The following is a 26,829-nucleotide window of genomic DNA, read 5'->3' on the forward strand; positions in this document are numbered from 1 at the left end:
TACTTCTTTTCCTGATTTTCTCCCCCATCCCACTGTGGGCAGGGGCAGTGAGTGAGCGGCTGCGTGGTGCTTGGTTGCTGGCTGGGGTTAAACCACGACACATGGGAAATGGGCAATAAAGAGAGATGAACTTTCCAGGCACTTTCTGGCCGGGGCTGAGATTTTAGATAGTCATTTTTTTTTCTTCTGGGTTTTTTTCCCCCCCTTCCCGGTCTTGCGGCTGCCCGAGGTGCAGCCAGAGAAGGGGAGGAGGGCCCCTGCCTGGCCCGCAGCTCCCTCCCTCGCCGTTCTTGGGGCGATTTGGGGTTATTTTGCTGTGTCGGTGAGGCAAAGCTGGGCTGCGGGGCTGAGCGCGGTGGGAGCCGAGGAAGGGTGTGATTGTCTTGAGGCTTTGAAGGGCTTTGCAGCGAGCCCTGTCCCCGCCGGAGGGGACGCTGGTCGGGTTCAAGGCGAAGGCCTCGCGGCCCTTGTTGTCGTGTGTGTCCGTGTCCCCCGCGGCCCCCAAGGTCTGTCCTTGTCCCAGGGGCTGCGTGCTGCTTTCTGCGTGGGGCCGTGTCCGTGAGTCCTGCAGGGACCTGTCTGTCCTGGCTTCCCCACCAAAGGGCTGCTTCCCCTGGGGAAGGGGACAGCGCAGTCGCTCCCGTTCCCGTTCCCGTCCCCCCCCCACCATCGCCTGCCCCGCTGGTGGTGACTCGGGCCTGGGGGTGGCTGGGTTCCCCTCGGGGCTCGCCGGCTCGGATGTGGGGCTCAGCGGGGCTTTTGCACCTCTTGGGTGCTGTTTCCCGGTGCCCCCCGCGCTCCCTCCCCGTCCCACACAGGCACGGAGCGGTTCTGGAGAAAGAGCTTTTAATCGAAAAGACAAAAGAAAAGGTCCCACCAAAGCTGCTCTAAACCCTCCCGACCCCCCACCCGGCCCCCCTCCTGCCCCCTCCTCCCCCCCAACCAATACTCCCCCTCCCCTCCCACCCCCCACTCCCCCCATCTCCATCTCACCCCTGTCGGACCCCCCCTCACACCCCCTCGTTGTCTGCGAGAGCCCTGCGCTTGCTGGGTGGCATTGGCGAGGAGCTCTGCGCCTGCCTCTTCCTCGTCGCGCCCGCCACGGCAGACGGGGATGGTGGCAGGTCCATCCCCGCATCCTGCCGTGGCTCCTGGGGCTCCATCCCGACGCTCTGGAATATTTCCAGGCTCAGCGTGGTGTCGCTGAGCTCGGGGATGCAGGAGTCAAGGGTGAGCAACTCCTCCGGCAGCGACGAGGGGCTGAAGTCCCAGTCGGGGGTGGCTGCGCCGGTGCCACCGGTGTCCCCAGGCACCACGGGGCTGCTGCTGGCACCATCCTGGCTGCCCCCCCCCGTGTCCAGGGAGCACCCAAGGAGCCTGAGGGCCTCCTCAAGAAGCACCGCGTCAGGCACTGCAAGGTCACCTGCAATGTCCCCCAGGGCTTGGGTGTGAGGGGCAGCGCAGGGGCTGGGGGGGGACGTCGCTGCCCGAGGGGACATCGCTGCCCGGTGGGATGTCGCTGCCCAGGGGTGCCCCTGCAGGGGTGGCCGTGCCGGAGGTGTTGATCTTCTCCGACTGCCCCTCGATGTCCTCGTAGCCGGGGATGGATGTCGGCAGCGCTGTAGGGGGCTGGGGCCACCCCTCTCCACTGGTGTCCCCAGGGTCGCCAGGCACGGGGCTGCTGCTGGGACCACCCTGGCTGGCCCCCACCGTGTCCAGGGAGCACCCAAAGAGTCTGAGGGCCTCCTCAAGTAGCATCTCCTCGGACACAGCAAGGTCACCTGCAGTGTCCCCCAGGGCTTGGGTGTGGGGGGCAGCGGAGGGGCTGGGGGGGACGTCGCTGCCCGGGGGGACGTCGCTGCCCAGGGGTGCCCCCGCAGGGGTGGCCGTGCCAGAGGTGTTGATCTCCCACTGCCCCTCGACGTGCTGGTAGCCGGGGATGGATGTCGGCAGCACTGGGCAGGCTGGGGCCACCCCTGTCCCCTCTCCGCTGGTGCCACCGGGGTGGCCGGGCACGGGGCTGCTGCTGGGGCCACCCTGGCTGTCCCCCAGCGCGTCCAGGGAGCACCCGAAGAGTCTGAGGGCCTCCTGCAGAAGCATCTCCTCAGACACTTCGAGGTCGCCTGCAGTGTCCCCCAGGGCTTGGCTGTGGGGGGCAGCGGAGGGGCCGGGGGGGATGTTGCTGCCCGGGGGGACGCCGCTGCCCGGGGGTGCCCCTGCAGGGGTGGCCATGCCGGGGGTGTCGATCTTCAGCAACTGCCCCTCGATGTGCTGGTAGGCGGGGATGGACATCGGCAGCCCCGTAGGGGCTGGGGCCACCGCTCTTGCCTGATATTCGTAGGGGGCAAGGTATTGCGGCTGGCCCTGGGGGGTCCCCGGGGCTGCCCAGGCCAGGGGGGCCCCGCAGCCCCAGGGCCCCCACAGGGCAGCCCCCGGCAGAGAAGCGGCGCCTTGGCCGAGCGTGGCGCTGGCCGGTGGAGGCAGGTTGGTGACCGTCCACTGGATGTGGTAGACCCGGGGGTCGAAGAGGCAGCCGCACGGAGCCCTCTGCAGACCTGCGTGGGTGAGAGGGAGCCGTGCTGGGCCGGGGGGGCTCTCCAGGGGCACCCGCCGAGCCGTCCCCCACGGCCGACATCCCCCAGCTGTGCGCCAGGTGCGTGGGGAGCTGGCGTGCGGGGGGATCCTCACGGGGTGAGCTGCTGTGCCGGTGGGACGGGGTTGCACGTCGGGGAGGAGCCTCCCTTCTGGGAGGTGAAACGGGAGAGGTGGCCCCAGCTCTTGGGGAAGCGCTCTGCAGATCGCCTTGAGTGGGCACGCGTCACCCAGGCGAAAAGGGCCGGGGGGACGGGTGTGACGGGGATGCCGAAGGTGCCAGAGCGGCCTGGGGTGCCATACCTGCTGGTGGTGCCTGGGGGGCCTGGGGTGCCCCCCCTGGCAGGGGTGCCCAGGCTGCGGGGAAGGGCTGCTCCTGCCCGGGCAGATGGCCCAGGTTGGCTGAGCCTAAGAGAGAGAGAGAGGAGCGATGGCCGGCGGTGAGCTCCGCTCTTGCCCCCGAGAGCGTCCCTGGGCTGCGGGGCTTGGGGCCGGTCCCTACCTCGAGGGTAGAAGGTTTCGGGGAGCACAAAAGCCTGAAAACGCTGGGGCGCCGGGGGGCCCCAGGGCCCACGCGGTGGGAGCTGCCGTGGTGGCCGCGCCATGGTCCCTTCTGGCTGTTGGCTGCTAAGGACTCTTTGGCGTCTCCCAGGAAGGAATGCGGGGGCTCCCCGTGTTCCGCCCCACCCCCAGGAGCTTCTTTATGGACAAGTTGTCCAACTGTGAGATGAGTGAGTTGATGGGATGCTGGGTGAAGAACCAGCTGGATGGCAGGACGCCAAGGGGTGTAGTGGCTGGTGTCTGGTCACCAGCAGTGTTCCTCAGGGCTCAATCCTAGGGCTGTTTAATATTTTGATCCATGATCTGGATGCAGGAGGTGAATTCCCCATTAGGAAGTTTGCTGACAATACCAAACTGGGAGGTGCTGTTGACCCTCTTGAGTTACAAGAGGCCTTGCAGAGGGATCTGGATAGTGTGGAGCATTGGACAATGGTTAATGGCTTGAAATTGAACCAGTCCAAGTGTCCAATTCTGTGCCTGGGACGGAGTGATGCCGGGCACAAGTCTAAATGCCTTGTCTGGCGGCTGTCCCTTTTCTTGCTGATCTTTGGCAAATGATAAGATTAGCTTATAGAGCAAGCACGGAGCTCTGTGTTTGCTAGCCACCTAACAGTACCCTCACTCTCTCTCACTCTAGCCAGAGGCCAGCTCCAAAATTGAAAATGTCCAGTGACTTCTCACACACAGAAGGTGCCAGGACTGAAAGCTGTTGCTGGCAATCATATCTGCACCTGGAATAGCAGCTGCAAAAGTATCTGCATCTGCAATGGTATCTGCGCAGGTATGTGAAATGCAATAGCATCTGCAATGTGGTGCATGCAATGGTATTTGAGTGTAAAGTGGTATCTGCAACGGTATCTTCATCTGCAGTGGTATCAGCAATGGTATCTGCATCTGCAATGACATCTGCAAGGATGCCTGCAACTGGAATGGCATCTGTAGTGGTATCTCCAATGGTATCTCCATCTTCAATAGTACGTTCACCTGCAATGCTGTCTCTATCGGTGTTTGCACCTGGAATGGCATCTGCAATGGTATCTGCAATGGTACCTGTATCTGCAATTGAATTGACTTCTTCAAAGGTATCTGCAGCTGTTTTGGCATCTGTAATGGAATGAGCATCTGCTGTGGTATCTCAATCTGCAATGGCATCTGCATCTGCAATGCTATTAGCATTGGGTTCTACATCTGCAATGTTCTGAGGAACTAATTGTGCATCTGCAAAGGTATTTCATTCTGCAATGGTATCTGCATCTGCACTGATATCTGGAGTGGTATCTACATGTACAGTGGTATCTTCAGTGGCACATTACATGTGTTTATAGGTGTGTGTAATGGAACCTGTATGTATAGTGGAACCTATATGTGTAATGGTATCTGTACCTCCAACTCTATCTGTATCACCAATTGTACTGAATGTGTTTCAGTGTCCGTATCTATAGTTCTTTCTCTGCCTGTATCTCTATGTGTAATTGTGCCCATCTCTGGAATTGTACCTGTGTCTGTCGTTGTATTTGTATCCATCTCCGTATCCTCATCCATATCCCAGTCAGTGACTGTCTGTGTAGTTATCTGTGTATTTATCCGTACCTCTACCTGTAACAGTACATCTGTGTGTAATGGTAGCTGTATTTGTATCAGTGCCTTTATGTGTAATGGTTCCTCTGTCTGTCATGGTACCTCAGCCAGTAATGGTGTTGCTTGCTTTATCTGCTGCTGCTTGTGCAATTGAATGCATCCTTGTATCTGTGACTGTACTTGTATCCTAAATTGCATGTGTAATTGTGTCTGTATGTGGAATTTTATCTATTTTTTGCCTGCATCTGCAACTGTATTTGCAATTCAGTATGAGTCTGTGTCTGTAATTATGTTGATATGGGTGATGGAACCAGTACCTGTATTTCTGATAGTGCCAGTATCTGTGTCTCTAATGGTATCGGTACCTGTAACTGTACCTGCATGGATAATGTATCTGCAATGGTGCCCGCACCGTGAACTCTTTCTGTAGTATCATCTGCAATATGTGCATCTGCTATGGTATCTGCATCTGCAATGGTATCTGCAGCTGGAATGGCATCTGCATTTGTGTCTGAAATTGTACATGCATCTGCACTGGCATCTGCAAAGGTGTATCTTCAGTGGTATCTATCTCCAGCCAAATGTTGTTGTTCTACTTTCTCTGCATCTGCAATGCCATCTCCAACAGTATCTGCATCTGCAGCTATAGTTCCATTCGGAACGACACCTGCATCTGCGATGGTATTTGCTTTGGTATCTGCATCTGTGATGTTATGAGGAACGGATTGTTCCTCTGCAGTGCGATCTGCAATGGTGTCTACAATGCTAATTCATTCTGCAATGCCATCAGTGACAGCATCTACATCTGCTATGATATCTGCACCTGCTATGGTATCTGCACCTTAAATGGAATCTGTAATGGTGGCCGCATTGCTATTAACTTCTGGAATTGCTCCTACAATGGCATCTGCGTCTGCAGTGATATCTATAATGGTATCTCCATCTGCAATGCTTTCTGCAGTGGTATCTGCATCTGGTGTGATATATTCAATGGCATTTGCTGTGGTATCTCCAATGGCACCTTCAATGGTATCTGAGCAGGTCCTACAACTGCAACGGCATTTGTGTGGTATCTGCATCTGCAACGCTGTCTGCATGTGCAATGTCATTTGCAACTATTTCTGCATTTGCATGGGCATCTGCATCTTCAAGGGCCTCTATATCTGCTTCTGCAATGGTGTCTGATGCTGCAATTGCATCTCCAACGGTATCTTCCCTGGCATCTGTATCTGCAATGACATCAGCATCTTCAAAGGTGTCTTCATTTATAATGTCATCTGTGGTGGCATCAACATCTTCAATGGCATCTCCATCTGTAGTTCCACCTGAAATTTCATCTGCATCTGCAGTGTGATCTGGAATGGTCTCTGCAATGATATCTGCATCTGCTATGGCATCTTCATCTGCAATGGTGTGTGCATCTGCTATGGCATCAGCAAGGAGACTGTAATGATATCTCCAATTTTTTATTTTTTTTTCATCCCACAGTCTGGGCACTTGTTGTTGCTCAGAAGCCAAATCAGTGGGAGGAAATGGCACACGGACCGTTCCCACAAAAAGCTGGCAAGGTTCCAGTCCCAGTCCTATAATTTCTTGTCAGAGAGGTGCTTGCAAACAAGAAGTCGTAGCCATAGCTGGAGCAGAAACCAGAGTAAAAGCAGAAAAAAGAGCATCAGGATGGGCAGGTGGAGCTGAATGTGCAACGTCCCTGATTTTCCCATCTGGACAGAGATATTACTCAATTTCTGACCTGAATGGGAAGCTTCACTCTGATACTTACAAATTCTGGAGTGTAAAGAACTCTTATTTTTCCCATTTGTTCAGAGATCTTTGCTTACTCTCTGCTCAGGAAGGGAATTTTTTTTTTTATTTTTTTTTTTTTGATACTTGATCTACCCGTGGTCCAGTAATTATCCCAGATATACCAATAGTGCATTTGTGAATGGGAAACAATGCTCCAATTGCTGGCATAAATGGCTCGGCTTAATATCATCAAAAGAACCAGACTGTGGCCACGTTTGGTACGCATCACCAAAGGTGGTCACTTCTGGCCAAATTTCCTGAAACAGGGCTCAGGTTTTTGATGACCCAGCCATCCCATCAGTAAACTTCCAGTGTAGCAACAATTCATCTACCAGGGACCTCTTCACTATACTTTATCTGCCTCCCATTATAATAAAAAAATCATTTCCTTACCGACAAACAAGATCCACATTTCACTACCCCGTGCCCGAGTATCTTGAGGTGAAGTCACCCACAAGCCGGCAGTGCAGATCATCGGGGTCTGGGTGGCAGTGAGATGCTGGGTCAGGTGAGCTGGCTGTGTCCCATCTGAGTCACCAAACTGTCCCAAAAATTTGCAAGTGGCCCGTGTCAACCGAGGAGAAAGGCTAGAACGCAAAGTATAGAATTAAAAGGGTAGATATTTATTTGTGCGCATGAGGTGTCCTAGCCAACTTGGGGCACTCCAAATGTGGTTTTACACAGGATTCTCATACCCTTCAAACATTCAGGTACAATATGATTTGACTTATCACTAAAACACACGCCACAGATTACTGATCATAGTAAAACTTTGCAAAGCAATGATGTTTCTGCAGCATTCTTGCTGCTTGTCTATTGATCCAGATGTCCCTGGAGTCAGTCTTGCTAGAGTCACTTGTCTATGATGCCAGATGATATCGGGAGGGTTTCAAATATGTGTCAGAGGGGCTGCGATGCTGGTGTTGTCTTGGTTGTCCTGGAGTACCCTTTCTCCTTCATGGACAACTCTAAGCTTTCACAAAGCAAAGTCCTTATCTCCAGGGCCAGACTGTCCTTTAGTTTGTTTTACTTAAGCATGACCAATACCAAAGTCTCCAGGAAAATTCCACTACCTCATCATGTTATTACAGTGTATAATGTGAACTCATTATCTCTCTCTGAAAAAAGTTAATACACTTTAAAGACTGGTTCATATAATAGTTAGAGAAGGGAATTTTCATGACATACCTTATAGGTCCCACCAGACAGCGCCCCAAAAAGCCAGTGACAGGGTGATGGAAAGCCATCTGGGGAGCATCGGTCTCCTTTAGTGATTAGAATTGCTGCTGCAAATCAGAAATCCCCCTGCAGTGCTCACAGTATTTCAGAGTCCCCGGCAGAGCCGTCCCACAGCGTTTAATCTCACTCGCTCCTGCGAGGAGGTTTCTGCCCTTTTTCCCTGCCCTCTGGCAATCAGACCCAATTCAAATCTCGGCAAGTGCTGCACACCACTGCACGCCTTGCTCCTGGCACCCCCAGGGTACTCGTTCTGCTGCTCGGTGCTCTAAGGATGCTCTGCCCTTCCTGTGCTTCCCCAGGAACGGGTGAAGAAGACACCGGCCACCACAGCCTCAGTGGAGGACTGGCTGCCTGTGCAAGCCCAGCAGATCCTCCGGCAGGTGATCCAGGGCTGGATTAGCCATCGGAGGGGGACAAAATTCCCCAAGGACAGAAAGAAAGAGCGGGAAAGGGGTGCTGCAGGAGGGCAGGGGGCACCTGAAGCCTCCAGCCCTCATTTCCAAGCCCAACATTAGCCCAGAGCTGGCTGGAGCAGGGCTGGAGCCAGTCTGGGAAGCACGGCACCTGCCCTCCTTGCTGCCTTCTCTCTGTCCAGGAGATCGGCTGCTTCAGGAGGAAGGAGCTGCGGTACTTTGCACAGGACCTGCACTTGGTAGGGCACATCAGCATAAATCTGGGGCAGCCAGGGCCAACAGCAGCCCCGACACCCCACACCATGGCGACCAGCTACCACAAGGCTCCCCAAACTCCTCCAGATCCTGGGGGCTGCCTCTCCCCGCACAGTCGAGCAGTGACCCATGTGCTCTCTCCTCACAGAACACCCTCTGCTTCAGCCAAGGGTGCTGCACCTTCTTCCTTGTCCCCAACATCATCTTCGCCGTCAGGCTCACCAAGAACTTCTACCCCATCCACAACTGGCTTATGTAAGCCGCAGGCACGGCGTGAGCGAGCTGCCCAGGGTGCGAGCACGCAAGGAGGGGAGAGGGCTCCTCCTTGGCCCCCCAATGTTTTCTCCTTCTCCCTCTGCAGCTCTGTGGGGTCAGAGGAGACCTGTCCCTCCCACATCCCCACATCACAGCACTCAAGCTGTAGGCCAGGGGGTCTACTGGGTGCAGTGGCAGACCCTGAGCCCCAGGAGCTCCTGTCAAGCTCATGTCCAAGCGTTGCAGAGCTCCGGGTCCCTCCGACACCTCTTCCTCAGCCTCCTTCAGGCTCTGAGCATCTGTCGGGGATGCTCCCAGAGCCTGGCTGGTCTGGGGTGCAAGGGAAGGGTCCCTGCAGCTCTTGCTAACTGCTGGCATACCCCTCGCACTGGCAGACGCTGAAGGGAAGGACGCCCACCCGCTGCCTCATGATGCTTCCCCACACCTGGGACGGACCCCTGGCATGGCCCCACCAGTGTTCCCCAGGTAGGGGAACATGAACGTCACAGAGCTTCGCTTCCCTGACAGCAAGACCAGGACTGATCTCTGGACCATAGTAGTGAGTTCTGGATGTCAAGTCCACCATCAGGCCTAGTTCTTTGTTCTGCTCTTGGCTTTTCTTAATGACATCACGAGGTAAACATCTCTCCTCCAGATGAAGGTTCCGATTGCAGCTCTGAGAGGAAATAATGTTGAACAGCAGGCATTAAACGCAGGTGCGCTGCAACAGGTTGATGGAGGGAGGAGGTCCATGCTGCAGAACCTCCCAAAGATCATCCCTTCAAAGAGAAAGACACAGGCAATGAGCAAAGGCAGATGCATACTGACGTACAAGTTACACCAAGCCAAACCAGAACACGCTCAGACCCTCACTGCTTTGGGACTGTTCAGCTGAGGGTTTCCCAGACTGACTGAAGACTTGAGACTGGGGCAAAGCACTGCAGCATGACAAACACTCCCAGAAACTGAAGTTCATGTTTGGCGAAGGCTATATCACAGGCCTTCAGCAAAAATGGAGGTGAACAAACAACACTGCTCCCTGTCATGAGCTCCGTGACCCCACGGATGTCATTGTCGTGGTTTAACCCCAGCCGGCAACTGAGCACCACACAGCTGCTCGCTCACTCCCCCTCAGCGGGATGGGGGAAGAGGATCAGAAGGGTAAAAGTAAGAAAACTCATGGGCTGAGATAAAAACAGTTTAATAATCGAAATAAAATAATAATAACAATAAAATGTAATTAAAAGGAAAATAACAAAGAGAGAGAGATAAAACCCAAGAAAGACAAGAGATGTAAATGAAAATAATTGCTCACCACCAACTGACTGATGCCCAGCCAGTCCCCGAGCAGTGGCACCCCGCCAACCTTCCCCCTAGTTTTATTGCTGAGCATGACGACATATGGCATGGAATATCCCTTTGGTCAGTTGGGGTCAGCTGTGCTGGCTGTGTTCCCTCCCAGTGTCTTGTTCACCCCCAGCCTACTCGCTGGTGGAGCGGTATGAGGAGCAGAAAAGGCCTTGACGCTGTCTAAGCACTGCTCAGCAATAACTCAGACATCCCTGTATTATCAACACTGTTTCCAGCGCAAATGCAAAACATAGCTACTGTCAAGAAAATTAACTCAGCCCAGCCAAAACCAGCACAGTGACCCACAGTGTTTGTTTTAGGCATAACTGCTGCGCTCAAACCACTCCGGAGCGGAGCTCGCCCCCAGCACACAGCGGCAGGGACCTCCAGGCATAGCCGGGTGGGCAGCTTGCACACACTGACCCCTCACAGCCTCCGCTCCCAAAACTCGGCTCTGGCACTTCGTTCGTTGGGCCACATGGCCTCCAGGCACCTTGCAGCACCGGTGGGGGCTGCCCGCAGCATCTCTCCTGCCCTAACGGAGCCAGCCCGGACAGACCTCCTTGTATCCGGGCTGTCCAGGCAGTGCTGCCGGCACCCAGAAAGCTGCCAACGACCCCCAGAAGCTGTTCCTCCTCACCCCCATGGCATGACATGCTCTGACTGGCCAAACAGCAGCGAACACGGTATATACTCTTCTCCCTGCCCAGTTATAATCCACCTACCAAAAATAAACACCAAAATGACACCAGCATTGCCCCCCAGTACCTGTATCCTAACCTGTGGGAACATATTTAGCTAACGGTCGCAAGAGCATTCCAGACGCCTTTAGAAGGCCTTGAACAGAATAAACAAGAAGACAAAAATAAGAAAGATATCAATTAGAAGAACACAGGTGCGCATTCCACGATAAAGGGAACTTGGCACAAAGAACCTCAATTTGGCAGTTTATCTTGACCAATTAGACTGAGACAAGTTTCACATGTTTTTATTGGTATAACCAATTATGTCTTATGTTTATGCACATGTACAGAGTTAGTATAACCAATTATATCTTATGTTTGTGCGCGTGTACAGTGTTGATATAACCAATCATATTTTATGCTTGTGCACGTGTACAGTGACTTTGCAGAATATGTGACTATAAGTATGTGTGTGTTTTAGCAATAAAGGGTCGTCTGTTGTCTGCTCTCAAGATTACAGGCGTCTGTCTACTTCAATCTCCTCACTAACCCTGTCCTTGCACCAAGGGGGTACCTTCCTGGGGGGAAGCAGGGCATCTCCCAGGCATCGGAAAGGTCTGGCAAACGCCCCAGGGCTCCCTGGAGAGCGGCAGGGCCCTGACCAGGCCCTAGCAAAGCCCAGCGTCAGCCCCAGGGGTCTCTCTGGAAGGCAGCAGGACATCGCCCTAGCAACTGCAAGCCTGGAAAAAAGGACCTGGGGAATTCTGTAGCTAGGCAGGGCTGCTTATGTCACCCGATAAAGCCCCTGGGGCACTCTTGGGGGCACCGGGCCCCCTTGAGGCTTCCAGCAAGGCTCACTGAAGGCCTCGGGGCAATCTGGATGGCAGCAGAACACTGTCGAGGCCGTGGCAAAACCTGGTGAAAGCCCCCGTGCTCTCTGTAGGTCATCAGAGGGCCAACCAGGACCCAGCAAAGCCTGGCGAAAGCCCCAGGACACTTTGAAGAGGAGCAGGGCCCTGCCTAGACCCTGGCAAAGCCCAGTGGAAGCCCCAGGACTCTCTGTTGGGCATCAGGGCTCAGCCTGGGCCCCAGCAAAGCCTAGCTGCGGTGCGTTGACCTAGGCTGGTTGCCAGGTCCCCACCAAGCCACTCTATATCACTCCCCCTCCTCAGCTGGACAGGGGAAGAAAATACAACAAAAGGCTCACGGGTCAAGATACTTACAGGGAGATCACTCAGCAATTACTGTCACAGGCAAAACAGACTGGACGTGGGGAAATTAGTTTAATTTATTGCTAATCAAATCAGAGTAGTGTAATGAGAAAAAAAAACAAATCTTAAAACACCTTCCCCCCCCCCCCGCCCCCTCCCTTCTTCCCAGGCTCAACTTCACTCCTGACTTCTCTACCTCCTCCCCCGAGTGGCACAGGGGGACGGGGAACAGGGGTTGCAGTCAGTTCATCACAAGTTGTCTCTGCTGCTCCTTCCTCCTCACGCTCTTCCCCTGCTCCAGCATGGGGTTCCTCCCATGGGAGACAGTCCTTCACAAACCTCTCCAGCGTGGGTCCTTCCCCACGGGCTGCAGTTCTTCACAAACTGCTCCAGCGTGGGGTTCCTCCCATGGGAGACAGTCCTTCACAAACCTCTCCAGCGTGGGTCCTTCCCCACGGGCTGCAGTTCTTCACAAACTGCTCCAGCGTGGGTCCTTTCCACAAGTTGCAGTCTTTCATGAATGGACTGCTCCAGTGTGGGTCCCCCACGGGGCCTCAGGTCCTGCCAGAAAACCTGCTCCATCCTGGGCTCCTCTCCGTGGGACCACAGGTCCTGCCAGGAGCCTGCTCCAGCACAGGCTCTCCACAGGGTCACAACTTCCTTAGGGCACATCCACCTGCCCTAGCATGGGGTCCTGCACAGGCTGCAGGGTGGACATCTGCTCCACCCTGGACCTCCATGGGCTGCAGGGGGACAACCTGCTTCACCATGGACTTCACCATAGTCTTCATCACGGGCTGCAGGGGAATCTCTGCTCCGGCACCTGAAGCACCTCCTCCCCCTCCCTCTTCACTGACCTCGGTGCCTGTAGAGTTGTTTCTCTCGCGTATTCTCATTACTCTCTCCCGGTTGCTGTTACGCAGCGGTTTTCCCCCCCTTCTTAAATCTGTTCTCCCAGAGGCGCTACCACCGTCGCAGATCGGCTCAGCTTTGGCCAGCGGCCGGTCCATCTTGGAGCTGGCTGGAACCGGCTCCGTCTGACATGGGGGGTAGTTTCCGACGTCTCACAGAAGCCACCCCTGCAGCTCCCCCAGGTACCAAAACCTTTCCACATAAACCCAATACCCCAGCAAAAGCCCCGGGGCACTCTGGAGAGAAGCAGGGCTCCTTGCGGGTCTCATCAAAGCCAAGTGAAGTCCCTCAGGCTCTCCTGAGGGCAGCAGAGCTCTGCCCAGGCCCTGGAAAAGACTGGGAAAAGCCCTGGGGCAGTCTTTATGGAAGTAGGGCCCCTGTGGGTCCTGGCAAGGCCTGGCTAAGGGTCCAGGGCTCTCTGGAGGGCAGTGGGGCCCTGACCAGGCATAAGAGTAAGGGACAAAATATTCAAAACCTCATTAAAACCAATCAATTTGACATAAAAGAACCCCCTGACTGACAGGAGTGAGACCCAGAACAGAGATGTTTATGGGGCCTCCTGGAAGAAACAGGATTTATGACAGGCCACTTCAACAGGCTCCCCACACCCACCTTACAGAAACTATGGGATAACCGTGAAAGGGATTGCACCAACAGCCTGGATGTTGGGAAGGTGCTAGGTAAAATTGTCCTGCCTGCTTCTCCAGCCCCACTATCGGGAAGGTAATGGAGGAACTCCCAACCCCCAGGCCAGTGAGCTCCCATGACCCATCCCAAGTGGCCAAACTTTTTGGAATAAATATTTGTGATAGCCTTTGTATACCATTAGTGGTGAATGATAGATATTCTCTCTCTTTTTACATGGGCACAGGAGCCCCAGTATTGATGATTAAATCTAGGGAGGGCGCTGCATTAATCCAGAAAGCCTCGAGAAGGGCTCCCAGGGATCACTGGGAAAAGGCAAGAGCTCCCAGTAGCCGGATAGAGTTGGACTCAATGATCTTTAAGGGTCTCTTCCAATCCAAACCATTCTGTGATTCTAGCAAAGCCCAGCAACAGCCCCGGGGCTCTCTGGAGGGCGACAGGGCCCCGCATTCATCAAATCCATATCACTCCAGTTTAGTGGCAAGAAGGTTTTGGGTGACTGTGTCAAAAGCCTTATGGAAGTCTAGGTAGACGATATCCATAGCTCTTCCCTTCCCCACTGATGCAGTCGCTCCATTGTGGAAGGCCACTAGATCAGTGAGGCACGGTTTGCCCTTCGTGAGGCCGTGTTAGCAGTCGCTAGTCACTCCTGTGCCTGGGAGTTTGCAGTCAATGGTTGAGAATAGAGTGACACTTCTCACGACAGGTCTGTCCCAGTTCCATTAACCCCTGTCCTGAAGCTCTTGGCTTTGCAAAGGGTGGGTGCACCGAAGAGCAGCCCTCAGGGAGGCTGAGCGCCAACAGAGTTGCTGTGGCGTCCCTGGACTATTTATTTGGTGTTAACCTTAAAGGTGCAAGTGCTGCATTGGGGTGGGAGTGGGGATGAAGAGCCCCTGGGTGCCTGCCCTCCCACACCCCCACAGTAGCTGCAGTGAAGGGTGTGCTTTTTAATGTCAGTTATAATAAAATATTTTTACAGAGCCCAAAAAATTCAAAATAGTGCAAAACATCTCACTGTCATGCATCCATGGTAGCCGCCGCCGGCAGTGCCACGCGGGGTGGTACAGACACACAGGCATCAGTGACACATGTGCTACAGGAGCAGAATTGGTCGGTTCAATCACATGCCGAACAGGACAGTTTGGGGAGGGGCACGGGACCAGGGGCACCACGGTTGTAGGGTGCAGGGCTGAGCCCCAGCCTGGCCGTGCGGGAGCAGCGGTTAGAAAAGGGGTGTAAACATTGAACAGAAACGAGAGAGGAAAGCTAAACCCTTTGGTCCCAGGCAAACCCTATAGAAAAAGGACCATGGGGGCCAGTTGGGGTACCCTGTTTTGGGATGGGGCTGAGAGAGCTATATTGACTTGTAGGGTCATCAGGCCTCTGTCTTCCCTGGTACTTAGGGCAAGCTGGCCAGCTGGGGTGGCCATCCCCGACACCACTCACCCTGGCCTCCCGGGCACTCGCACAAGACACGCACACCACTGATCACGCAGAAATGGTAGTTAATGGGAAATTGGGGGGGGGGAGGGGTCCTCTGGTTTGGGAGTGAGAAGGGTCTTGCTTGCGCCAAGGAGGTCTCATGGGCGCTGCTGCGCTGCACAGGGATGGCTGGTCCCCACTGGCCAGAGCAAAGGGAAACAGGTCCCTCTGCTCCAGCTCCCCCAGCCCTCACCCCCAGGCCCTGGCACCCTGGGGGTGACAGTGGGGCAGCCCACAGTGGCGGCAAGGCAGGGAAGACAGGATACGGGCCGGGGGCTGCTCCCTGCCGCTCCCGGCCCCGGTGATGCTGCTGCCAGCCAGGGACGGGACACTGTGCAGGGCATGCAGGGGCTGCGCCCGCTGACCCAACAGCCCCAATAGCCCTTCCAGGTGCAGGACACAGCCGTGTTGTCCGGCTGCCCCGTGTATGTACAGCTATTTACATATGTACAGGGTGCTCAGCGGGTGGGAGCCTCCCTGTCCCTCAGGGCGCCGGACATTGCTCGAGGGATGGAGACAAGGGGCCATCGTGCTGTGCCAGCCACTCACCAACACCCCCAGGTGGGACGAGACAACACCCCCAGCCCTTTCCTTGCATCGCTGGATGAGGTTTGGGGCTGGGTAGGACAGGGTAGGGTCAGGGATGGGCCATTAGGGTTCCTCCATCTCAGACAGGCTGGGAAGAAGTAGATCTGTCCCATTGCCCAGTCTGGGGTCCAGCCCTTCCCCGCAGCCCCACCAGTCCCAGCACCTTCCCATCGGGGTAGGATGGGGGCATGGCCATGCTCTGCACCACTGTCACCCAGCCAGTCTGGCCAAGGGAGGGATGGGGGGTTCTGTCCATGCAGCCATGTCCCCCCCACACCCACACCAGGGCCGGGAAGAAGACTCCTCTTGTGGCCGCTCTTATGGCTTATACATGGCTGGAGGATGCTGTAGAAAAGGGGCCAGGAGTGGGGGGAGAGGGCTGGGGAGTGGAAGGGGTTTAACTGCTGCCCTCCTCGGCCGAGCGTGTGTCCGACTTGAGCTTGACGAACTCCTTGGCCACCTCGTCATTGTTGCGTTGGGAGAGGATGCGGAGGACGGTGAGGCCAGTGTCATCCATGTGGATGCGGCGGCCCAGGGGCAGCCAGCAGGCACAGCCGGGTCGCTGCAGGATATCACGGAGCTGCAGGACAGCGATGCCCACTGTCCGGTCCTCACGGGCGAAGCAGTAATCCTTCACGCACACCTGCAGCTCGTAGCACTCGGGGCCCGTCTCCGTCCCCAGCGTGCTGCGGGGGGGCAAGGGACAGGCAGTGTTGACATAGGGGGTCATGCTCCCAGGCCCCCTGGCTCTGCGACAGCACCCTATATGGGTGCTGCCTCCCCACTGCCCCTAAAAAAGCCTTTTCTTTTTTTTTGTTTTCCCCCCTTTTCCCCATTCCCTGCTTTTACCAATGAGAAAACATTTAAAACATTGCCCAGGGGACAAGAAAACTCGCTGGCAGGTCCCAGGAAGAGGGGGTCCCCACATTGTGGGGACACAACCCCCAGCCCAGCCCCACATCCCCAGCCCCGTGGTGCTACTCACAACTGGAAGCTCTCATTGTACTTGGGGGCCCAGCTGTTGTTCTTGGATTTGGTGGCAAATTTCCTCTTCTTGTCACTGAGGTGGGGCCCTATGATGTTGACTTCGATGAAGGGCCGGAAGATGCCCGACGTCTGCCACTTGAGGTCGTTCGCGGCCACCACTGCAAGGAGGGAGCACGTGAGGCTCGCAGGGCACGGCCACCTGCCAGACCCTGACGTCCCAGCCGGCAGAACCCACCTTTGACAGTGACTTTGTGTTCGCCAGTGCCAGGATGGGTGAAGAGCTCCACGTGGATGGACACCTCCCCGACAGGGTCATCCACAGCAGAGCCTGTGTGGCAAAGGGAGGAGACATAAGTGCCTGTTCCCCCTGCGTCCCTGACATCCCCTGCCCACCACCAACCCCACTGGAGGAGGCAGGTCACCCACCATGGGGCGGGAGGGGGTGAGCAGTAGGATTTGGCCCAACTTGGCCTCTGCCAAAGAGTTCTGGGGACAGCAGAATAGGTGTGCAACTGTCAAGGACAGCTGGAGCTGGCACCAGGCTGGGCTGGGGCTCGGCAGGACATCCCCAGCACCAGGCTGGCTCCCTGTCATCCCACCCCACATCGGCAGGGCCCAGCGAGCCCCCCCTTGCCCAGGCAGGGGCAGAGGTGCCTGGGTGGGATGGGGCAGGGGACAGTGACCCAGCTCCCCCTACTATAGGCATGGGGGGGGTGTCAGTGCTCCATGCATGGCTACGAGCATGGGCACAGCACCGGGCAGGAGGGACCCGATCCGGCCCTTGTGCCACAGGGCAGCCGCGGCCCTGGCAGGGGCTTGGGGCTGACCTGCTCCCTCTATCTCAGGGACCACATCAAGCCCTGGGGTCCCCGAGCCTGGGGAACTCGGGTGACCTGCGACCAACAGCCCAGCCCACTCCCTCCCCGCCAAGAGCCGTGCATGCACCCATGGGTGAAGGAGGGAGTGCAAGGCAGAGGGACAGGCTCCATGAGTCAGACGGGGCTGAGGAGATCAAACCGAGCTCAGCGGAAAGTTCCCAGGGTGGAAATAACAGTGCAAAGGAGGACACATCCCCACGTGTCACTGCATGGCCCCCAGGACGAGGGTGCCAGGCTGGGGGGGAGGCTGGCGATGGCACACCTTCCTCTCCATCCACCTTCATCCTCCGCCCCACCTCAGCACCCCATCCCCCCAGGCACCCGCCACCCGGGCAGTGCCGCATGCTGAGCCGAAATGGAGGCAATGGCGGGCGAGGAGGGGGTGTCTGGGTACGGGAGGCCAAGCATGGGGTGCAGTCCCAGCCCCTCCGGCAGGGTGCGATGGAGGCCAAGCAGGGCCCATGGAGCTGGGCTCATTCCTTACGCCCCGGGGCAGGTGGACGGAGCTCGCCGGAGCAAGGCTAGTAATGGTCCTTCTGGCAGCAGGGTGGATGGGACACGGACGTGGTCATGGCCTCCCCTGGGACCACACGTCCCACTGGGATAGCTCCCCAGCTTGCAGGGAGGTCGTGGCAGGTGCCCACCCCCAGGCAGCAGCACTGGGGACAAGGGGGGGTACCCAGAGCTTGCAAGCGAAGGCGGGCACCCCCATCCCCATGGGACACAGCCCCCCTCCCCGGTTTGGGGGGTGGTCAATACGGCTGAGCACAGTTCCTCCAAATTCAGCCCCAAGCAGCCCTGGGAGTGTGAGTCTGTGGGCAGAGGGCTCCAGCTCTGCCCACACAAGAGGTCCCCAAGGCCAGCGGTGCTGGGACAGGGCTCCTGGCCACCCCGGCTCGCAGTGCCGGGACTGTTACTAGCCCAGGCCGGCGGCAGCAGGCAGGTGCAGGGGCAGGCGAGCGGCACACGTACCCTTCTCAGGATAAATTTCTTCACTAAGGGTAAACCTAATACCTTTCCCACCATGAACTAGTGGGAAGGAGAGAGAAAGAGACAAGAGACACAGCACAGAGTAGACGAAGAGAGGAGGAAGGAGATGACGTGCGTGGGGGACGGGAACAGTGAAAGAGGGGGGAGAAAACAAAGAGAGAGAAAGATCAGATCTCACAGACAGATGGACGGCCAAGCATCTGGACAACACTGCAGCAACACAGGAGTGCCGGGTACCACCCAGCTCTGAGCCCAGGGGGTCCTGAGGCCAGACTGCACCCAGGGGTGCTGGCACCCACCGGACCTAACCCCACACCCCCTGACATGGCTGGCACAGGAGGCACAGACAGGACAGATGCCCCTTACAGGAGACGCACAGACAGCAAACGCACGTCCCACTCCCTAAGGACGCAGACAAGCCTGGCTGGGGCACTATGCGATGGCCCATGACTGCCACCAAGCATCCGTCCCCTCTTCGAGCAGCCAAGGGACAAAATAAAGGGCAGCATTTAGAGCTAAAGATACAGCCCTGCCCTGGAAGGTGCCCAGCACCCTGCACTGCATCACTCTGGGACGGGGGACGTGCCTGAGAGGCACCCGGCATCCTGGACAGATCCCAAATCATGGGGTATGTGGGGCACCCAGCGTGCCCAGGACAGGCCCTGGCACTGCATCTGGATCCAGCTGATCCTGCAAGAGGTCTGAGCCCTGGCCAGACTGGCACTGCTCGGCCGAGACTAGCAGCTCCAAGGCAGCACTGGACCAGAGGTGTCTGTTCTAGGTGACAGGGGCCATCCAGAGGGGACAAACACCGTGACGCATGACCTTCTCCCCCACCCATGGGCCCCATTTCTGTGCCAGCCCAGCCATGCCCTGGCACTGGGGACACACTCTTCTTGCTGGTGAGGGACTCAGGGGTGCCAGGCTTCTTCTGGGCACCCACAGCCCCTCTTCACCTGCAAATCATGGGAGGTAAAATCCTTCCCTCCCACCCCTCCACAAGCCTGGCTGGGGCCCCCAACTCCACCAGGACAGAGGCACGGTGGGGCCCTGACCACGGGGCAGCCGTGCCCGTGTGTGGGGATAGGGGGCCCGGGTGGGGGCCCAGGGCAGTGCGTCCTACCCTGTGAAGCCTGAGTCTGCACAAAGGTTTTGATGAGGAGGTCAGTGGCCTGGGTGTAGAGGGACAGGGCGTAGCGCAGCGACTGCAGGTCGGGGCTCTTCTCCAGGAATGTCTTCTTCAGCCCCACGCCGCCGGCGTGGAAGTATTGCTAGAGGGGAGAGACGGCCACAGTGTCCTCAGTGGCTCTGCTGGAACTGCCCCCCTCCCAGTGCCCCCCTGGGTTTGTGCTTCAGGGCTAGAGCCCCCAGGGGCACCCCTTCGTACCCCAGAGTGCCCTCACCTTGATGGTGTCCAGCGCCAGCTCCACCACGGCACATTGCTTTGGGGTCAGGCTCTTGGCTTCCTCCCGCACCATGTGGTCCTGCAGGGCACGAATCCTGCTCTCAGCATGGGACCAGGGCTCCGCTCCCCTCGCCCCAGCTGTGCCAGCAAATGAGCGTTGGTGGGGTCCTTGCAACAGTGCCAGCCTGCAAAGTGTCACCCGCCCCAGCAGAGAGGAGCTCAGACTGCCTGCCCCCACCCAGCCCAGCCTCCCAGCCCTTACCTTCAGCTTAGAGAGCTGCCCCAGCTCCTTCGCCGCATTGAAAATCATCTGCGTGCCCTGCAGAGAGCAAAGAGACAGGAACGGCCCCAGTCAGCGGCCGGGCTGGGGGTGCCACGGCCAGGCTGGGCACGCAGTGCCAGGAGCTTCCTGCAGCTCCGGGGACTCCCCCGGCCCCCCCAAGCTTCAGGGGGCTGGAGAGGTGCTCCTCGGAGAGCCCCAGGGGCCACTGGCCATGCCAGGCATGGTGATGCAGGTGCGGGGCTGGCAGCCCCCAGCCCAGCCCCTGAATTCTCAGCACAGGTGTGTGGCTGGGGGCTTGGGGACCTCAGGGCACGACAGCCCCCTGGCATCAGGGACCTCACATCCTGCTCAGCACAAGCAGCTTGGCCCAAGGGTCCCATCCTGCTCCCCGTGGTGCCCAAGCACCCACTTCTGCATCCAACAGAGCCCGGCACGGCACATCATATGTCATTGGGGTGGGGGGAGCAGAGGGTGAGTGCAGGGGGACAGTGGGCACGGGGAGGATGCGGCGCAGCCCCCCTGTACCCCATAGCGCTGGCAGCCAAGCCAAACACCCCCCTGCCACCTGAACCCATACCCAGTCCCAGCCCCAGGGAGGTTCCCGGCCCCTTTGCACCCCAGGGAACACCACAGATGGGAGCCCCTGGCCACCTTTGCCTGCCCTGTGCCATGCCACCCCCATGGGCAGGGGCCATGAAGCCATTCCATGGGCTCCACTGGCACAGGTCCTGGAGACACAGCCCCATGGCACAGGCAGATCCCTCTTACCTCCCTGGTCTGGCACCTGCTTACAGGGCTGAGCGCAAGCTCCCCTTCTCAAGCCCTCCAGTGTGCAACATGCAACTGGGTAAACTGGGGCCCAGCGGGACAGAGCCAGCAATTCCCACTTCCTTCCCCCTCCAGGCACCAGTAGCTCCAGTCCTTCCCAGCAATAAGAAACCCCAGCATCTATCCCACTAACCATGACCTTCTGCAGGGGTCTGGCCCCCCCATGCCCTCATTTTGTACCCCCATTAACCCTTTGTGCTCCCCCACCCAAGTTCTGTCCCATTAATCCTTCCTTTGCTGTCCCCTTCTCCCCCAGCCAGTGAACAGGCTGGGAGCTGGGGACACTGGTATCACCCAAACAGCACGACAGGACACTGTACTGAGCTGGGACCCCCAAAACCCTGCAGCGCACAGGACAAGGGACTGGGAGGAGGCGAGAGGAGGGACCAGAGCCAAGTGGGGAGCAGAAGAGCCATGTTCTTACTTCAGTGTGACTGGGCAGCTTCACCCTGCTCTGGAAGAGAACAGCAAGGGACAGTTACTGGTGGCCCCAGCAGCAGCCAGCCGCAGGTCTGGGCCCCCCACATCCCCCAGCCGTGCGGGCTCCGGTCCTGTAGTCTCCTCTGGCTGCGCCCCATTCTCCGCTGGTGCCACTGGTTCAGCACCAGTTCACACCTGCAAAGGCTCAGCCCTGTGCACTTGCTGGTGAACCTGTGATGAGTGTGCCAGGTCTCTTCCTGAGTGGGGGCAGGCTTGCTCCCCACCTTGTTTGGGCCTCGGGAAATAGCAGCAAGTGGAGGAAAGCAGCTTGCCCAGCATGCTCAGCAAACTGGGGCAGGACCAACTGTCCCTTGTGAGAGGAGGGGGAGAGCCGGGGGGAGCTGCAGGCATTGCCCAGACAGATGCTGGCATGGCTCTTCCTGAGAGCTGCATTTTGGGAGCAGGCAGACTGGAGGGCTGTGCTGGGCCCCCAGTCTGGTGGTGGGGAGCACCCAGACAGAGGGAGAGCCCGTGTGTCTGGAGAAATCCCTTTTGGCAAGTTTTGGGGCTCAGCAAGCCTTGCTGAGGCCCCCCACATCAGGGGGAAGCGGGCTCAGAGGTCCAGGGGATCTCAGCAGCTCCATGGCCCCCAGTGTGCCCTGCACATCCCCAGCACGGCCCAGTATCCTGGGGGTCACCTCTTCCTGAGCCCCCAGTGGTGGGACAGGTTTGTGCCTGGGTTCTCCCATGCTTGGGCACCCTGTCCCCACACTGTCCCAGCCAGGCACCTGGAGGGGTGCCGAGGGCTGTGGAGCAGCATCCCCAGTGCCTGCCTGGGGATGGGTAACACCCCACATACCCACCCACGGGGGGCTAAACATCACACGACACCCACTCTCTACCCCAGGCAACACACAGACACAGGTCACTGCCCCCATCCTGCACACAGGCAGCACGTCCCGGACAACACGGCACACCTCAACACAACACGCCACGCAGGCAATGGCACATCCAGACAGCACGACAGAGGAAGCACGGACAAGCCTGGACCTCCACAGCAGGCGGGTGCGGGGCCACGAGCGTGGCCACGGGGCAATGACACACATGGAGCCCACAGCTATTTACCTTCTCTGTCCCCTTGCCATGTTTTCTCAAGAGCGTGCCCTGTAGAAGCAATGTCAGAGGTTGAGTGGTGGGGTGGGGGGCCAGCGTGGGACGGGACACAGGGGGTGTGGGGCAAGGCTGGGTATATGGGGTTGCCGCAAGCTGGCAGCAAAGACGTTTCTGAGCTCCGAAAGGACAACCAGCGTCAATGGGGGACTGGTCCCTGTTGGGGTGCTGGGCCCATGGGGGACTGGTCCCCACTGGATACTGGGTTAGTGGGGGACTGGTCCCCTGAGGGATGCTGCGTCAGCGAGGGACCGATGTCTTTGGGGTGCTGGGCCAACTGGTCCCCACTGGAACGCAGGATGTTGCACTGATGAAGAACTGGTCCCCACACTGGGATGCTGGGCTTATGGGTAGCTGGTCCCTGCTGGGATACAGGGATGCTGAGCCCATGGGGGACTGGCCCCTCACTGGGATAAAGGGAGACAGGAGCCAGCTGGCACCGTGTGCGGGCAGCCTGTTGTGCCCCCACGTTCCCCTCCAGCTCTGGCAGATGCTCACAATGCTGGGGAGGAGACAGCTGTGCTTGGGTTTTGCACGCAGAGTTCTGGTCCTTGCAGCGCTGACCCCAGTGACAACCCCACACTGACCCAAGCCCAGCAGTGGCAAGAGAAATAGTGTAAAATGGGGCAGCAGTGCCCATGTGGGGGGGTCCTAACCAGCTTCTTGGGGGGGGGGGGGGGTCTGGGGCACATCTGAATCAGGAGGGGATAGCAGGGGAGTCAGCTGGCAGGGAAGACTGCAGGAGGGACAAGCAGCACAGTTAGGGCCAAGCAGGGCTGCCAGAAGGATTTCTTGCCCTGGAGGAAAACTGAGGCACAGGGTGATGGGTGAACAAGACGACCTTGTACCCTGTAGAGCTGATGCCACCGCAGTCCCCCAGCAGCCTCAGCAAGGCTGGGACATGGGGTCCCCGTGAGGTCTGAGGGGAGGCTCAGGGACCCCCAGGGTCTCTCCAAATGCTGCTGTTGGACACAAAAGGTGTTGGGGGACAGGGGACGGGCGTTCGTCCCCACAGGGACTGGCATCCAGCACCCAACCACCAGTGCCCGTGAAGGTGCCTGTGGTCAAAGCAGGGGCGGGGGCAGGATTGGGAGTGGACGTGGCCCTTCCCTTGCACCATGGGCCATAAGCCCACGGCCACAGACTGAGCAGAAGAGGACAAAAGGAAACTGCTCAGTCAAAGCCATGCAGGGAACCAGCAGCAATGCCAAGAAGGGAATCCAGGAGTCCGGGCTCCCTGGGCCATACCCTGACCAGGGAAAAAGTCTCATAACTTGTGGCAGCAACCTGCCCCACTACTGAGCAACCGGGCCAGGGACGATCGTGTCCCAGGGAGATGCTCCTCTCCGCAGGCAGGGAAAGCCTCTGCCCTCGGTGCCCACCATAGCCACACCCCAGCCAGGGCCTCAAGGGGAAACTGAGGCACAAGGGGTCAGGAAGAGCAGCCCTGACTGCCAGGCACGCACTGCTCCCCCTGCTCATGTCTCCAGTGGCCTCTCTCACCCTCAGCATGGAGCAAGATGGGATCAGCCTGGGTTTGGCTGTCCCCGATTACATGGCACTGCCCCGTCACCATCCCCTCCCACCCCATCACTAACCCTTGCACCTCCCCACATCCAGGCACCACGAAACTGTCCAGGACCTTTCAACCCCCCAAACCCAGGTGGGGCCACGGGCAAATGCCCGCCAGGAGCCAGTGCCAAGCAGGCAGCACGAGGATGGGGACCACAGAGGTGGACCAAGTCGGGAGCCGGAGGAGGGTGTGGGCAGGGCACGGGCAGCCACACAAGACAAAAACCGGCGAGGCCAGGACCGACACACAGCGGACAGACAGACAGACAGACAGGGAGCTGCCGTACTTACAATCATCTGCCATTGAGAGGCGAGCGGAGCAATTGGAGAGAACAACCATGACATGAGTGTCGGCCCCCTCCTCCATCCTCCCCAGCCCCAGCTGCCCCACAGCTAGGTACCAGCCCTGGCCACCCCCCAACCCCCACCAGCCAGGAGGGACGGCAGAGCCACGGGTGTCCCCCATCTGACGTGCCACAGCACTTGGTGTCAATGCCCTGTCACCCGCACCACAGATCTCCACAGCCCTGAAGTGGCCCCATCCCAACCTGCCCAGTCCTTCCTCACTGTGGCAATGGGGCTCTGCCCCAGGGTGACTCAGCTCCAGGGAGCTGACGGACCCCACTCGACGTTCAGCTCTGACACGTAGCTCCACGCTGCCAAACTGCCCGGTCACCCCCAGCCTGGAGCCCAGAGCCACCCTGGGCGGGCTGTCCCCTGCCGTAGGGACCAGCCCCAGCACGGCCCCCTCCAAGGACTGCCTCCCCTCAGGAAAATCGCCCAACAGATCCACGCGTCCATGCCACCTCCTCTGCCCTCAGCACAGGGCTCGCTGCCTCCAGAACACAGCATAGCCACACATGGCCGGGAAGGGACAGAGATAGGGACTGGGACGGCGACTGGGACCCAGCGGCAGCAGTGTTCCTGCTAGAATTGGTCACCTCTGGCCAAGAGTGTGCAAGCCTGGCCGGGTACGATGCAGAGCTGACCTGAGCGGGGCTCTGGACTGCGACAAGGTGCCAGTGAGGTGAGGGCTGACAGGTCACCAAAGTGCTGTCCCTTACAGACACAGCATGAAGAGCCCCACAGCCCCAGAAAGGTAACACAGCAGCCGGTGGCTCCAGGGACTGCAAGTAAGAGCCTGAGCCCAGCTTTGTGACAGTGACAAAAGCCACCGAGAGGGACAGATATGTGGCTGGCTCAGAGCCCTTGGTGTCACCCTTCCCTGCCCGACCCTGAGGGAACAGCCACACTGGGAAGCTTCAGGGTGCATGGCTACGTGTGGGGGAGGACAGACACACAGCGATGCGATACGGAGCCTCGAAGCCTGTAGGCAACCTCCCTCTGAGGAGGGACCATTCCCTGGGCTTTGCTCTGATCCTCTAGAGCCTGTTCAGCCCACGAGCAAGGAAGAGATCAGCCCTGCTGCAGGGACATACCCCCCCATACCCACATCACCCCCATCCCCGCAAAGCCAGTCCCTACTCCCCAGGCAACCCCAGCCCCACAGCAAGGCCAATATGCCGTGGCTCCCCGCACTCCAGGAGCTTCCCGATTCAATTCCTGGCACAGGGACCGTGCCTACAGCCGGTGCTGACGAGCATGGCATGGGATACTGCCCCAGCTCAGAGGGAAGAATGGAGAGGAAAGGACCAGTGCCCCTTTTGGTGCCATGATGGAGATGACAGGAAGGTCCTTTGGCAAAGCCAGGCAAGAGGGTGCTGGGCTGCACCGGGCACTTGGGTCAAGGATGACCTTTCTCTCCTCCATCCCTTCCCTGGCCATGAGCTAGGGGCAGGTTTGGGGAGGCCACCAAAGTCCCCACCCCCTCAGCAGCCAGCGTGGGCACCTGGCCATCAATGTCCCACACTGGCCTCAATCAGCCACCTGTGTCTCAGCTGCAGGGTCCCCTGTCCCTGGTCCCCCTCTCCATCACTCACCGTCTGGTCAGTGAGCGGGGGCAGGACGATGGTCTTCTCCATCGTGTTCATCACCAGCTTCCAGAGCTCCTTCAGCACCCGCTTCAGCACTGTCTTCTCGCAGATCTTGGCAAAGAGCGTCAGGCTGCAGAGAGAGGATGGGGCTGAAGGTCCCGGCATGGCACCCCTGATGCCACCCCTTGCCCGGTCACCCTGACCCTGCAGGTCCCCCACACTCCCCACACGGCAGGCATTGGGGAGGGTGAGGGTCCCTGTTGCCCCCCACACTCACTTGCTGTCCAGGAGGTCCATGATGGGCTGCAGGACGTTGTCAGCATCCTGTGCAACGCTGCTGCAAGTGCTGGCAGGGACATTGCCGGTGCCCTTCACCTGGCCCAGGATGTCACCCATCTGCTTCACGCACTCCTCAATGTGCGGCTGGAAACTGGGGACCGCAACGCCCAGGCAGCTCAGCATCCCCCACAGCTGCGCCCAGGACCCGCTTGGCCAAGCAGACCCCCCAGGCTGGCCCCAGCCACAGCTCCTGGACCTCCAAACCTCTCCTTGGCCCACCACCCACCCCCTCTCTCCCAGGTGTACCTGGTGGCAAAGACTCGGCTCAGCTCATCCAGGACGTTGTTGAGTTTCACCTGCAGTTCCTTGAGGATATCACTGGCTTCTGTGTCCAGCTGGAGGAAGGACAGGTTGGAGAAGCTGTCAGGGTGCCTGGCCCAGCCCTGGGGGGTCTCTGCGCCCCAAATGCACCCCTGGGCAGGGTGAAGCCCATCAGTCATCTGACATGGTGGGAGA

The 26,829-nt window shown here is 58.3% G+C and overlaps 2 protein-coding genes across 19 annotated transcripts in view; both read right to left on the reverse strand.

Annotated features, from left to right (window-relative positions):
- Positions 1–1,010: 1,010 nt before the first annotated feature.
- Positions 1,011–4,695, reverse strand: LOC121233701 (methyl-CpG-binding domain protein 6-like). The gene is made up of 4 exons (XM_041127824.1): positions 4,650–4,695; positions 2,896–3,291; positions 1,488–2,555; positions 1,011–1,423 (listed from the first exon to the last, which is right to left on the reverse strand). Exons 1-4 carry the CDS (start codon positions 4,693–4,695, stop codon positions 1,011–1,013), a joined length of 1,923 nt encoding a protein of 640 aa, XP_040983758.1.
- A 9,734-nt stretch (positions 4,696–14,429) lies between these two features.
- The window catches only part of UNC13A (unc-13 homolog A), a 37,861-nt gene continuing 25,461 nt past the window's right edge, over positions 14,430–26,829 (reverse strand). For 8 of the 18 annotated variants that reach the window (XM_030032979.2, XM_030032989.2, XM_030032976.2 and 5 more), the window contains 13 exons: positions 26,620–26,708; positions 26,312–26,464; positions 26,041–26,164; positions 24,392–24,397; positions 22,484–22,522; positions 21,363–21,392; positions 20,090–20,146; positions 19,826–19,906; positions 19,546–19,693; positions 18,405–18,461; positions 16,790–16,882; positions 16,553–16,712; positions 14,430–16,253 (listed from right to left, as the gene is read on the reverse strand). In XM_030032979.2, the coding sequence (XP_029888839.1) occupies positions 15,965–16,253; positions 16,553–16,712; positions 16,790–16,882; positions 18,405–18,461; positions 19,546–19,693; positions 19,826–19,906; positions 20,090–20,146; positions 21,363–21,392; positions 22,484–22,522; positions 24,392–24,397; positions 26,041–26,164; positions 26,312–26,464; positions 26,620–26,708 (1,326 nt within the window). In that variant the 3' untranslated portion in view covers positions 14,430–15,964. The remainder of the gene's footprint in view (positions 16,254–16,552; positions 16,713–16,789; positions 16,883–18,404; positions 18,462–19,545; positions 19,694–19,825; positions 19,907–20,089; positions 20,147–21,362; positions 21,393–22,483; positions 22,523–24,391; positions 24,398–26,040; positions 26,165–26,311; positions 26,465–26,619; positions 26,709–26,829) is intronic. The other 10 variants (XM_030032981.2, XM_030032983.2, XM_030032992.2 and 7 more) reach the window with 4 other exon arrangements.

This window comes from Aquila chrysaetos, chromosome 12 (genome assembly GCF_900496995.4).
Source record: "Aquila chrysaetos chrysaetos chromosome 12, bAquChr1.4, whole genome shotgun sequence".
Lineage (NCBI taxonomy): Eukaryota > Metazoa > Chordata > Aves > Accipitriformes > Accipitridae > Aquila > Aquila chrysaetos.